The sequence below is a fragment of the Centroberyx gerrardi genome, chromosome 15, assembly GCF_048128805.1.
Source record: "Centroberyx gerrardi isolate f3 chromosome 15, fCenGer3.hap1.cur.20231027, whole genome shotgun sequence".
Classification (NCBI taxonomy): Eukaryota; Metazoa; Chordata; class Actinopteri; order Beryciformes; family Berycidae; genus Centroberyx; species Centroberyx gerrardi.
The window spans coordinates 17,455,917-17,470,008 of NC_136011.1; the positions used below are offsets into that span (position 1 = coordinate 17,455,917).

At 43.8% G+C, this 14,092-nt stretch overlaps 1 protein-coding gene across 2 annotated transcripts; it reads left to right on the forward strand.

The window, feature by feature from the left end:
* Nucleotides 1-809: 809 nt before the first annotated feature.
* On the forward strand, nucleotides 810-12,417 carry LOC139929192 (phosphatidylinositol 3,4,5-trisphosphate 3-phosphatase and dual-specificity protein phosphatase PTEN). 2 transcript variants are annotated; one of them, XM_071922012.2, is made up of 10 exons: nucleotides 810-1,617; nucleotides 5,728-5,812; nucleotides 5,979-6,023; nucleotides 6,123-6,166; nucleotides 6,396-6,634; nucleotides 6,793-6,934; nucleotides 9,109-9,177; nucleotides 9,687-9,853; nucleotides 10,210-10,467; nucleotides 11,284-12,417. In XM_071922012.2, the coding sequence occupies exons 1-10, from the start codon at nucleotides 1,539-1,541 to the stop codon at nucleotides 11,467-11,469; spliced, it is 1,314 nt and encodes a 437-aa protein (XP_071778113.1). In that variant the 5' UTR covers nucleotides 810-1,538; the 3' UTR covers nucleotides 11,470-12,417. The 2 variants fall into 2 exon arrangements, with proteins under 2 accessions (XP_071778113.1, XP_071778114.1); XM_071922013.2 differs by lacking the exon at nucleotides 9,109-9,177.
* The last annotated feature ends 1,675 nt before the right edge of the window (nucleotides 12,418-14,092 follow it).

Consider the following 14,092-nt stretch of genomic DNA (forward strand, 5'->3'; position numbering starts at 1 on the left):
ACAGTTTTGCTTTGCATTTGTTTGAGGATACATAGGATAGTCATGACTATCATCATCTGAACTATGTAAGGCAGATGTTGAGCAGTGATTCTTGAGCAGTGTGCCTTTGATCAGACTGTCCTGAAAGACCAGTGGTATTTCTATAACCAAATTCCTGATATGGTAAGGCAAGTAGCCTGAAAACCATTTTGGATTACTTTTTTGTATTGTATAATTTGACTGTTCTGATATATTCGTTTTTAAAATGTAGGCTAGTTTTTAATTTTAGTATTCATAATTTGATATATTTTTATTTCTGTTTTATCTGTCCATAATGCAAAAACATTGCTGATTATGGTTTATTCATGTAATTATGTACATTAGTATAATTTATGATTTATTTGAAGAGATTCCATTAATAAGACATAGCTTATGCATTTCCCATTGCATGCCTAATAAAAGGCTTATGAATTGATAGGTTACAAGGATATTTCAGCGTGTTTGCTATGGTCTGAAATGACAGTTTAAACCGCGAAAAGTGACATTATGTTGGAAACTTCCCTAATTACAGCCACACGTGATCACTTTGACAGAAGGGAGCGTCGCATGCACCCTGACTGTATCCTTCCGCTACCAAGCAATAACTCGTTTCTTACAGCTTTTCATGATTACAACATTTGCTTATGTAATCCATTTTCCATTAAATATCTAATATATATAGATGAAACAATATTAGTTTCAAATGCAATTGCTGGTCTTAATTCAACTGTGGAACTATATGGTCAAGGCGGTGGGATATTTGTTCTAAAATCCCAGCCTGCTCTATCTTCTTTTTTTCCTTCGGTGGAGGCCATGATGGGAGCTTGAGAGTTCAGCTGGAGAGAGAGAAACGAGAAAAGAAGATGATTCCCCGGGACGGAACTGTCAAACGAATCTGTGCAGATTTGTGATCTTTGTATAGTCAATATACATTCAAGGTGGAGCCTGTCACTTTTTTCAGATGTGTTTTGGGCAATCAGTCGACGACAATGTTGATTCGTTAGGAGGCTTTTGGATCAAAAAAGGAGGTAGCATTAGCTATTGTTGCTAGCTAGCTGCGCTAGCTAGCTAGTTAGCTAGCGAGCTAGCTACGTTTGAGTGACTGGATACGGGTTTCGGGAACCGGTGAGTTCTCTCTCCCCTCGCTGTCAATCACAGCGACTACGATTGAGCCATCGGCTTGGACCGTGTCTGACATCTAAAGGTTTTCCAGAGGAGAATTGCATGTATTTTATTCGGGGGTGTTTGCAAGACGAATTCCAGGATTGGGAAAGTCGGGCCTGCACGGAGGAGCAGAGCGAGGCCCGTCTTTATGATCCAGAAGAAGCCATTCTAATCCTATCGACAACCACTGCTAGCTCTGCTAGCTAGCTCGTCTTTGCGAGGACCTGCAAAATTCAGAGAGCAGCGAGCGATCGAGAGCAAAGCCATTGCCTGCGTCAGAAACGATCAGACAGCGAATACTAGAAAACCTAGTTTTCATCATTTTTAAACCATAAAGACTCCTATCACTTGCTACAATGGCTGCGATTATAAAAGAAATGGTCAGCCGGAACAAAAGGAGATATCAGGAGGATGGGTTCGACTTGGACTTAACATGTATCCTTTCCAGTATTCCTTATTTCCCCAGCACTCAAGGCATTGATTAGTAATGTTTGATATCTGCATTGATTAGTAGAACTGCAAGCAAATGTCAACTGTCTACAGCTAGGTAGTTAGCTTTCTTGCTACTTAGCTAACTGGCTAGTTGATCAGACAGCACAGCGTTGCTGTCACCAAGCATGTTTGAAAGATGGTGGATCTGTCAAACGAGCACGCATAAATGTCACAATCATATTATTGCTCGCAACCCCCGCCATGCAGCTGGATCTTGGCGTTTGTTAAAATACGACAGAGCATTAATTTACCAATCACCCAGCGGTGGACATTGACAGGGAATAAATGTTCCTAGCTTGAGGTTGTGAAATTGTCAGTGGTATTACTCAAGTCTCAGCAATCATTTTTAACTCTTTATCTGTGAAGGCAGGTAGATGGTCTCTGAAAAGGCCTTTCACATTTTTTGTCCTATGTCATCATGTACATGTGTTTGGTGATATGCAACTTCAGTGTAAGGTGAGTATGTTCTGGTCTATGATGGCATGTAGAGAAGTAGGAGAAGAATAGCTGTCAAAAGACTAAGGCTGTAGAATAAGACTGTTCCTAATGTAGTCCTCACCTTGCAGAACTATGTTCTGTGTTGAGCAGCCAAATAATGTGATGCTATGTGTCTAATGGATTGCAAGTATTTATTTTTTATTATTAAATATCCAATTCACACCTTACTTTTCCTGTATGGGGACATAATCACTCTAGGTTTAAGCATTGCTGTTTTAGACACTTTTGCAGGGCTAATTTCTAATCTCTGAACACTGATAGTAGTTGACCTGGTTCCATGGTGCAGTATGGCTGGTATACCTGAAGTTGGTACCTGTACATATAGGTGGTAAACCAGATAAGCAACTCGTCTGGTTGATCATGACCAGCTAAACGCAAAATCTAGTCCATGACATAATTTAGAGTGGGTCACGGTTATTGCTGTGGCTTTGTATTTCAGGTCGATGTGCACCTGACAATGTATCAGGATCAGAAAACCTTTGTCAACGATCAACGAGATGAGTCTTATAGTTTGGTATGAAAAGTCAAACTTTGGTGTTTTGCCGCTTAATGGCAATTGAAGAATTGAAGTATTTATGAAGATCGTTTGCTCTGGTTAGTACCAGTACTGTGGTATTAACTTCAGATGAATTGGTTAATGCCTTATTAATGAACTAATCATTTTCTAATTAATGATTTTCTAACTTAACGGAAAGCCATCTGCCGATCACCTTGATCCGAGACTGCCACTATAGAAAAAAATATATTAATAGGAACGACCTACAATAGAACAGATGGCCATAATGTTTGTGGAAATGTAGATGTGGAAATGTGGGCATTGCATTACATTTTTGTCACTTGGTTTTGATATGTGGTGAGTCTGGTGTCATTTTCAGTGGCAGGGTTCAGCGGTTTGTCTCTCAGACAGTTGTGAAGGTATGAAAGGGTGTGCCACTCAAAGTGACATCTTTCTTTGGCTTGAAGTTGAAGTTTCCTCTCGTTCAAATTTTGGGCCCTTTTGGACTATCCCTTTTATCATTTTTGGCTTGGTGTCTAAAAACAATATGGGCCCTCTGCAGTTATGTAATGCAGTATCACAGTTCTGGGAATTGCCCTTAAAATAGAGTGCCAGTGATCTTGTATCAGCATTGCTGTCTGAGTGCTCTCTCTCTCTCTCTCTCTCTCTCTCTCTCTCTCTCTCTCTCTCTCTCTCTCTCTCTCTCTCTCTCTCTCTCTCTCTCTCTCTCTCTCTCTCTCTCTCTCTCTCTCTCTCTCTCTCTCTCTCTCTCTCTCGCCCTCTCACCCACCATCTCTCCTTTGCTCTTTTTCTTTACTGCTCCCACTCTAATTCTCTTTCCCTCCCTCCCGCTCACTTGCCCCCTTTCCTCAGCTCTCCTCCTTTCCTGTCCTCCCCACCCCACCCCCTCCTCTCTCAGCTCTCCCTGGTTCCCACTCTCCCTTTTCCCCCCTCTCTTGCTCTCAGTTGTGGATTTGGCGTATGCATAGAGCTGAGGCAGGGCTGGCTTTAGAGAAAAGGCGTGCCTGAAACGGCAGGTTTTTTTTTTTTTTTTTTTCCTCCACTTGGAGCTTCCGTCGGGGGTCCCGCATGTGCGTTTCCTCCCAGCTGCAGAGAACGAGCCCCCCATGCCCTGGGCCGAAGCTCTCCTGGGAGCACTGGAGCTTTTTAAAAACACTTAGAATAGTCTGACTGGAATCACTTTGCCAGTAGGTCCAAGGGTTAGAGTAGCCTATTAAAAGGCATAGAAAACTTGCATTTGGTTCCTAATTAGGTCTTTGAGGCATTAATGGAAGTTATTATGATACAGTATGTACAGATATGCTCCTATGTCGTGAGCTACAGGGAAGTAGCTAGGCAGTATGCAAATAATGCCATGGATTTGCTACTGGGCTTGTTGAATTAATGCAATAGGGCCTGTGTTGTGTTCCTAAAAGCCTACCTTATGAGAATGCATTAGGACAGTTATTGAATCCATCTGACAGGGTTTTGAAGGCAGTTATCTGTTTAGTTTTTCCACGTAAAAATGTTTCGTGGAATTGCATCGATCTTAATAGATTTGTCCATCCTCATACAGTTGACCCCAATCACATGACCTGCATTCAGACTTTTTTTTTTTTACCAGCAGATCTACTGATTAAACCATGCTCCATGTGTTTGTAGCAAAAAAAGACAGTTCAGTTCCCTGTGTGTGTGTGTGTGCATGTGCATACGCTTGCATGTGCGCACACAAGCAAAGTTGAACATTGTGGAGAGTCAGCCGCCCGTTTCTCACCGTACGCTGTCAGTTGCGTGTGTCAAATTTTTCTGACCAGCTAAAAAATGATTTGGCTCTGAAAAATAAGTTCTGCTTGAAGTGAAAGGGACACATCCAATTAGAAATATTCAGCCTTTCTATTTCTGACACCGTGACACAGGAAATGTAAGAAAAGGTTGCCCTTTAGTCAGTGGTTAAAGTGTGGAATCCCACAGCTTATGTCGACAAGCAGAGTTCAGTTACAGGTAGGCGTTAGAGCCGAGCCTTGAAGACATGCGTGCCAACTCAATTACTCTTTTCACTGCAACATGACACTGATATGTGCCTTTAAGATTGTATGCATATCACAGAGTAATTGGTTATGACATTTTTCCCCACTATCCTACACTGAAATATGGACTCCTGCTCACTGATGTAAGGCATCTGTAAAGAAGGCAGACAAGGTGTAGCAAGAGCAAGGTGGTGCAGCCAGAAGTAGCATTTGTGGTCGAATTTGGTTGTGTGCAGTTTGTAAAGCACTGCATTCCCCTTGTCTCTTGTCCATCCCTGAATGTGTCGTGCAGTCACAACAGCTGCATTTGAAGGTCCCCATATTGCATCTTGACCTCACCATTTATAACATAATGGATTTTTATCTTTGTCAAAAAGTTTTCTCAGTCTGTGGAGGCCAGCGTCTTCATGTTGCCTGCATTCGATCTGGTTGATATTCTCCTTGGTTCGGCCGAGCTCGGAAGAGAGATAAGCCCAACATTTGCGATGATCTCAATATAACTTTGGGCTCTAAAAATACATGCAGGTCAGGGAGTGGAGACTCTCCTAGTGCACCCACATGTGGGCCTGGCTCGAGCGGGAGCACTGTACTCCAGTCCTCTCTGCCTGCTTCTCACAGTCAAGGCCATCTGTCACAACACGCACACACAGACTGATCAGAGCCCCGCCTCCGCACTCTCATCTATCCATAACTGTACAATGACACCCTCGTATTGACATTGGCTGAAACGTTTTCACGCTGTGCTGCTCTTGTCTACGTTGTTGGGTAATTGTGCTGTAACGGCGATTTTTGTTTTTAGGTGCACATGGTGGAGTTATGTGTAATGTGGAAGCTAACGTGCTATTTTAAATTTAATTGTATTCCTTCCATTTTCAGTCTTGTTACATGGTAGTAGTACGCAGAGTTTAGGTATTCCTTGACTGTACTTTGTGGTGTTACAGATGTGTTGTTGGGTGCCTTCATACTGTTTGCAAAGGGCTTTCTTTTCACAGGCACGCACAATGTATATCTCCTTGACCCCTGCTTGAACAGATATCTATCCAAACATCATTGCTATGGGCTTTCCTGCAGAGAGACTCGAAGGCGTGTACAGAAACAATATAGATGATGTTGTACGGTGAGTTATGTTGCCTCAACTTGTGATATTTGAAGTGCGATGTGGACCACGGAAAAGGGAAATGCTGAATGTCAGCAAAGAGATGTTTGCATTTCCTTAATTTGCTTATATAGGCCCACTTGGTCTGATATATATTCTGACTGGTTTTGTTCTTTTCCTGCAACAGGTTTCTCGACTCAAAGCATAAAAACCATTACAAAATCTACAACCTGTAAGTGTCCCGCAGAATGTTCATACCTGAGCTGCTTTCTGTTTACTTAGTAACTTCCCTCTGTGTGATCGCTGACTGGATTTGTTCTTCCCATTTCAGCTGCGCAGAAAGACACTACGATGCTGCCAAATTTAACTGCAGAGGTAGGCCGTCTCGCACATGCTACAGACACATTCCCTCCGTTGCAAAGTCTCACATTATGCCTGACCTGAAAGCCTGACAAACACAAGGTCATTGAAGTCTCTCTCTGCTGTCCGCTGTGCCTCTTCTCTCCTTTCTGTCTTCTCTGACCCGTCTGGTGCCGCCTTCCCCTCTCACCCTCTTTCTCTCGCTCTGCTCCTTTGTGTGGATCCGCGTCCCTTCACACATCAGTTGCACAGTACCCCTTCGAAGACCACAACCCGCCTCAGCTGGAGCTGATAAAGCCGTTTTGCGAAGACCTGGACCAGTGGCTCAGCGAGGATGACAATCACGTGGCGGCCATCCACTGTAAGGCTGGGAAGGGCCGCACTGGAGTGATGATCTGCGCCTATCTCCTCCACCGCGGCAAATTCCAGGAGGCCCAAGAAGCACTTGACTTCTACGGCGAAGTCAGGACAAGGGACAAGAAGGTGAGTCGCTCATCAAGGACGTGTGTACCACTTCACTTTAGATATTGTGTGCACACAGGAAAGAGAAGGCCATTTGTAGATTCTTTTCAGTAAAAAAAAAAATGGTTTGATGGCTTGTGTAGGAAAGAATCCCTAAGCATTTGTTGCTGTCTTTGCAGGGAGTAACGATCCCCAGCCAGCGTCGCTACGTCTATTACTACAGCTACCTACTGAAGAATCAGCTGGAGTACAAGCCGGTGGCGCTCCTCTTCCACAAAATGGTGTTCGAGACTCTCCCCATGTTCAGCGGGGGCACCTGCAGTGAGTCACACTCATGTTCAACTTTAACTCCAGCTAGGGCGTAGGCATGCATACCGCTGTTCAAATGGAACGGGAGCCTTGGATGTGTTGTGCACAGCAGGGCTCACCCACGCTACAGTTTAAGCACTATGGAACAGGTCATCCTCTGTGGTTAGAGTCGAGTCGTCCTCTGCCAAGGTTTTGAAACGATATCAAATGTGACTGAATTCGCTGTATTATTTTTGGACCTTTGACTAACAAGGGCAGCGTCTTATTGATTAGGTTGGAGAAACAGCCAGTTACCTAAATTCCCCTTTTTGCCTCTTTCAACAAGGCCAAGTTTTAACTGCCTGGTTGGAAAAAAAAAAAAAAGACTTGTTAGATCAGACCTTGTCTGTTTGTCATATTGGAATTTTCACAATGTTATTAGAACCGTAGTAACCCTGTTTTTTGTTGGGGGTTTTTCATTGACACCCCTTGCTGAAGAAAAGCACATGCACGCAGAACTTGCCTGTGTATAAATTTAATAGCCTAGCAAGCAAGCTACACATTCTCTGCAAAATCAGGCAAGGAAGTATTTGAGCTGTCATTTTCCCTTATTAGGTGCTCAGGAGGAGCACCTCTATAAGAGTCGGGCTCTGTGTGTGCGTTTGTTTGTTCGTTCATTTGCTGGTGTGTGACGCTTTTTTCCGTGCGCGCTGCTTAGAGGAATTACAGTGTGCTTTCTTTAGGCGCCACAAGGCCCTGCAAAAGGGAAATGCAGTGTGCACCTGTACACCAGGCAGTACAGTAGAAGTCAAACGAGCATCAACCAACTCAAGGCTGGTGTGCTCGACATCTACATGCCAGGAAGTAGCTAGTGATTTTCTAACTGTATTGGCTTCTAAGGCAACACATAAATTCAATATTTTTTTCAGTGATTCTCTTAGCTGCAGCAACACTGTGCTACCACAGCACTTTGGTGTTAACAGGTGGAGTTTTTATAGCCACTGTAGTTTCACTCCCTCAGATCATGCATATTTACATATTACTGCGTGTTTATTACTTTAGCTTGAGCAGTATGACTTGGTTGTAAAATAATTTGTATTCAATCAGTGGCAGTTGGTATCTCCGGTTTCAGTGGCAGAGTGACGCAGACAAACAAATCAGCAATCTGACCCACGGTTTGCTTGATCCTAAAAGGGATGCTCCAATCAAGACCAAAAATCAGTTGTCTACAGATAAGATATGATTAAACTTTAATGACCCCCATGGGGAAATTTGCCATTGCTCATATACAGTAGTGTGTGTGGTTGGAGCCTGGGTAAAATTTCCAACCAGATAACCTTTCACTGATCTTAAAGTAATTGAATCTCATAGTCGGTATCCTTCATTTCTCAGAATCTTAATTCTGTGCATGTATTTCTGTGCATTTTCTATCACAAACTGTTCCACAGTGGTTTCCTCAGAGATAAATGGTGCTCCATCTTAGTCTATGGGGGGGAGAAAAAAATGAAATAGGCCTAATCCTGTTTCCTGCTCAAATGTGTCTGAGTCACAGAAGTTTGTCCTCTTCATGTACCTGAATATGTCAATTTTAGACTGCTGTCCTTCAGAAATGCACCTCTTCTTCCTTGATATTTCTGTGGCCTTTTCACCCTAACACCTGACTGTGCTAAACTGCCCTGACTGCATTGATCCTTCTCTTTCCGTCTAACTCCTCCTTAAAAAGGCCCTATTCTGAGTTTGACGTCTTGCTCTCTACATGGACACACACACCTTTTTTTTTCTAGCTTCAGGTCTTAGCCCACCACAGCAATAAAAAAAAAAAGGCCTACTTTGAAGACAAGCTAATTTGATAACATTATCTGTTATGAAGGGGCCATCAGACATTACTGTTTGCTAAATTCACCCAGGAAAAATCCTGTTAATGTGGTTGTTTGAGATTCTCTGCAGTCTCAAGTTCCTTCTTTTTCCTTCCCCTTTGAATTTGTGTATCTTACAATACACCAAGTCCCTTTTGTTAATGACTGAGTGAAAATGTCCATCTCCACTTTAGAGCCACGTTTGTTGTCTTTAAGCTGTGTGGATGCAAATGGACATACTTGCTGTGTGTACATATATGTGTAGAGCTCTGTGTGTGTGCCTGCTGTGCTGTCAAGCCCCTGACAGGCCAGCCGGGCCCGTTTGTGATAATCTCCTTCTTTCTCTCTAAGGGGACAGTACCGTTAAAAACAGGAGCGAGCCGACCCCTCAGGGCTTCAAGAAAGGGAATTGGCATTGGGGTAAATGAGCCTTTCATCCATTATTATTTCACTCATTTGCTTTCATTTGGCCCCAGAGATCCACCAGACAGGACCAGTGTAAGGTAGACATGTTGCCTTGCAGGATGAGAATAGCTTACAGGTATATGAACGAATCCCCCACCCCCGACCCCAAGAAGACATTCACAATTCTTATAGATGCAACGTGTTGCGTTGGTCTCGGACCAAGACCGCGACTGTCTATCAGAATAGGGTCCTATGTCTTTGGTTCTGGGTCTCTTTGGGTGTTATATTTGTGGTCTGTTACTTTCCCTTTCTCCTCCTTAATTTTGAGACCATGTTTTGCCACTTTCTGTTCATTGGGGGGTGTTTGCTTTTTTTTTTCTGTCAAACTCATGATAATAACACTGGTATCCTGTCCTGCTCTCTGGTTCACCCCCTGCTCCTCTATCACTTTTGTTTGGTCTCTTTCTTTCTCTCCCTCACAATCTCTCACGAACTTGCCCCATGCAACGTTGACACTTTTGCAGATCCCCAATTTGTGGTCTACCAACTCAAAGTCAAGATCCACACCTCCAACCCCGCTCACACACGGCGCGAGGACAAGCACATGTTTTTCGAATTCCCCCAGCCGCTGCCAGTTTGTGGAGACATCAAAGTGGAGTTCTTCCATAAACAAAATAAGATGATGAAGAAGGTTGGTTGTTTGTTTGTGTGTGCTCTAATAGCTTATATACTTGTTATATACTTGTGCTGCCACTCTGTGTCCCGTTTCCTGTAATCTAGTGTTGGGGCTTTTACCAGATGCCATTTAGTGTCATTTGATTGATCCATGTCACTGATGTCTACTCTGTTGATCATGAAGGGCTTATTTCTCCTCATTGTTGATTTCTATAGTGTCTATTAGATAAAGAACAATGAACTGCAGTTTACTAGCTTCACTTGGTTGGTTACCCACTGTTCTGTTGTTTCAGAGATTGAGACCAGAAACTCTTCATATCTTCCAGCCCCCCTTCTCATTACATCTCCACATTTCTCGTATCTGCCCTCCAGGACAAAATGTTTCACTTCTGGGTGAACACCTTTTTCATCCCTGGACCAGAGGAGAGCGGGGAGAAGGTGGAGAACGGGACGGTGGTGAACGACGTGGACAGCCTGGCCAGCCAGCAGACCGGACAGGGCCAGGGCCAGCCGCAGAGCGCCGAGCGCAGGGACAGCGACAGGGACTACCTCATCCTGGCGCTCACTAAGAACGACTTGGACAAGGCCAACAAAGACAAAGCTAATCGCTACTTCTCGCCAAACTTCAAGGTGAGCATGGGCAGATGCAGGCAGGATCTACATCTACTTCAGGTTTTAGTTGGATAAAAGGATTGATAGTTATTTGTAAGTCTATAATGAATACATAAGTTAATACGTTTACTTTTCTACCCATGATTTTTTTTCCCTACATTACTTTCATGGAAGGTGATGAAATCAGTAATTTTAAAGCTGGAATCCGGGACTTTTTTCCATTAATAAGTAATTTTATCCATCTGGACTGTAGAGTCAGGTTACACAATACCAGTTGGCAGTGTTACCATGGTTGCAGACACTCTCCATAGACCACTATTGAAATTTGGACCGGGTAGGACGAATGTTTTTTAACTATCCAGCTAACGTTAGCCAACGCAGGTTAGCTGCGCTGGGTAGTGGAGTGCCGCAAGCTAGTTGGCATACTAGCCAACCCAAAGAGCTTAAATTGAAAATAATTTTTGGCCAACCTGACTTATGTGCTAGTAGCACACACTGCTGCACACCAACTGCCACACTGTATGCTTAGCAGCAGCGATGTAGCTTATTGCCTAATTTCATTACAGTCACTGAAAGACAACTTACCTGGTCCATGGAAGACATTTTTCTAGCGTGGGAGCTATTTACTGTTGAACTGATGACACACTAGCGACTTGTAATTGATAATAATTGATAATTTCATGGTTGTCTGGTTGTAGTCGGAACATCATTTCAAATACTTTTCGCTGCCAGAGGGGGAGACAAATCGGAAAAATCCCGGAATTCAGCTTTAAGTCATTTTAATGAATTCCTTGCAGAGGCTGATGTCCGCTCTCTTGTCATTTGCTCTTTCAGGTGAAGTTGTATTTCACGAAAACCGTGGAGGAGCCTTCGAATTCTGAGGCAAGCACTTCGACATCCGTCACTCCGGACGTTAGCGACAATGAGCCAGACCATTATCGATATTCCGACACCACTGACTCTGATCCGGAAAATGAACCTTTTGACGAGGAGCAGCACACACAGATCACGAAAGTGTGAACTCTTTTTAACAGGAAGAGAAGAAAATATACACCATGAAAAAAGGAGAAAACTTGAATATAAACTCAAAAGAAGAACCTTTGTCCCTTCCCTCCCCCAGACGGCAATAGAATATCATCATGTCAAATGCCAATTTTAGGGAAAAAAAGATGAATATCCTGACCAATATATTGTTTTTATTATTCTTTTTTCTTTGGCACGGCCGTGTACCATGTGCGAGGTATCGACACTGTTGCCCCGTGGGAAAAGGTGCTGTAGCTCTAAAAATGTGTTTATATATATATACATACGCATATGTATATACATATATACATGCATATATAAACAAACTTTTTTTGTGTCAAAGACAATGGAAAGAGTACCACAATCAGGAGACGGGAGTTGAAGTGTGGGAGAAGTTAGAATGATATACTAGGACTATGCTGCTCCTTCTCCTGTCTAAACCAAGGCCAGTGCTGCAGTCACTTTGTTTCTCTCCCTCTCTTCTCCTCCTCCCCCTTCTCCTCTCATCTTCTACTCTCCCTCCCCTCCCCTCCGCCCCCCCTCCCTTCCTCCCTCCTCCCTCCCTTCCTATCCTCCTTTACTGTGAATGCTTCTTGTGCTCTTTGCAGGCTGTCTCACGTGACTTTTGGCCTTTGTGCAGTGCAAACTGCATGCGGGCAGTGGGTTGGGGGTGGGCGGGGTTATGAAGAGGCTGTGATGATGTCTAAAGCATTGCCATTCCTTTTCCCACTGTGTATACGTTAAATTATGCAGAACAAGGCATCCCATGTAATTGTCAATGTTTTTTTATCCTAAGATAATAAAAATATAATACACGAAACAGCAGGGAGACAAGTGTTTGCAATAATGTCAACACTACATTTAAAGGACAATGGTGGTGTGCATGTATTGGAATTGGCGTCCATCCCTAATAAATGTATGCAATGTTGTCTTTTCTTAAAGAAACCAGCTTTGAGATGTGTCTTCTGCGTGGGGTTCCCCAATGCTTTGAGTCATAAAAGGCTTTCTGGTGTGCTCAGGCAATTACATCACAGGTTTATGTAATAGTCCCCTTTGCCGTTTGCAGCTATGAAAATGAATCCTACTGTACAATTTGTAATATGCAGTTGCAAAGTCATCCAATGGTGATGCCAGCACAGTTATTGCTTTTCAACAATGTGTTTTTGACTTGACACCATTACTTTCAACTGAAGCCTTTAATATAAGTGATGGCACCCAGACCCCATAATTTAAATGGTGCACAAATGAGTTGGTGTATATGGAGTGAGTCAGGGAGGTAGATGTGCATGAGCTCGGCGCTTGATGATGTGAAAAATGCTGTAAAGCAGGTTGCTGTTGCAGCTGCTGGAACCATGTTAGCTGTAATTTCCTGCTTTAAAGGTCAGCACTACAAATAGAGGGTGAGACCTGAGGTGGGGAAGTGATGGAGGGATTATTATTAAAGTACAACTGAGGGCAAAGAGCCCACTTTGGAGAGTTCAAACAAAGAACATTAACTCGACCAGTGGCTGAGCTTTTACATTTATGGCATTACACTTTGATCAGTGGGACAGGGTGACTGTAAATCTGCAGTCAATTTTGTGCAGTTATCCCTTGGTGGAGAGGCTAAATACAGCAAAGAGAAACCAAACGCCAAATACTGATAGTTCATGTTGATGCACTTCGTTTTTGGTCATAAAACTGACTCCCGGTGAGATAGTTGACAGTCAAAAGACCGGGGTTGGGTTCAGTTCAGAAAAGTCAAAAATGCCAAGTAAAACTGCACTTCACACAATTGAGCTTTCGTTCTGCATAGTTTATAAATCAGATATTTCAGACTTTGAGACAGCCAAGCAATCTGATAGGTCAACGGCACATTCCATTTCCTGAACCGATTGACTCGAATGTGAATTGACCCCAACCCTGGTAAAGACATTAACATACTTATTTGCGAGACAATATCGGCCTGACTTCATACCAAACCGCCAGCATCGCATGCAGTGCGGCTGCTGTCGGGTCCAGAGGCGTTGTGCAGACGAAATGAGAGGAGGAAGGGATGGGCAGCGGGCCTGGAGGGAGGCGCCCCGGGCCGGCGTGCACAGGCCCCGACTCCCCAAATGAAACCGTAACAGGATTAACGACCATGTCACTGTGATAGGAGACAGGGAGTGGCAAGACCCTGGCTAAAGCATGGCCCAGAGTCCCCAGATAATAAAATAAAATATGAATTTAATATATATATACATATATATGAAAAAAAGTGTTCCACCCCCAGAGGCAGTCAGTCACATAATCCCCTTCTGCTCTATTAAGACTTGGTCCCCGGTTCTCTCGTGTTGATAGAGACATCAAAGCCAACCAGCGCGCCGACGAATGAGACGGGCAACAGTCGCAAGGGCCCGACTGTAATTGGCTGAGCTGAGAAGGAGGGAGAGAAGCAAGGGGAGAGAGAGAGAGAGAGACTGGTAGATTAATAATGAATGTGCTGTGCTGGGTTGTGTGAGAGACCAGAGAGATGCCTTAGCTCTCCACAGGCAGGCGAGACTGAAGTGAATGAAGAGGCCGGCTTCACTGGAGGGGAGCTCAAGCTGGAGAGTCCCCCCCCCCCCCACTCCCCCCTCCCAAACTGCCCCCCCTACCC

Coding starts and splice junctions, on each gene's coding strand:
- LOC139929192 (XM_071922012.2), top strand. CDS start 1,539: ATGGCTGCGATTATAAAAGAAATGGTCAGCCGGAACAAAAGGAGATAT. Junction 5,813..5,978: donor AATATAGATGATGTTGTACG/GTGAGTTATGTT, acceptor TTCCTGCAACAG/GTTTCTCGACTCAAAGCATA. Junction 6,935..9,108: donor GTTCAGCGGGGGCACCTGCA/GTGAGTCACACT, acceptor TTTCTCTCTAAG/GGGACAGTACCGTTAAAAAC.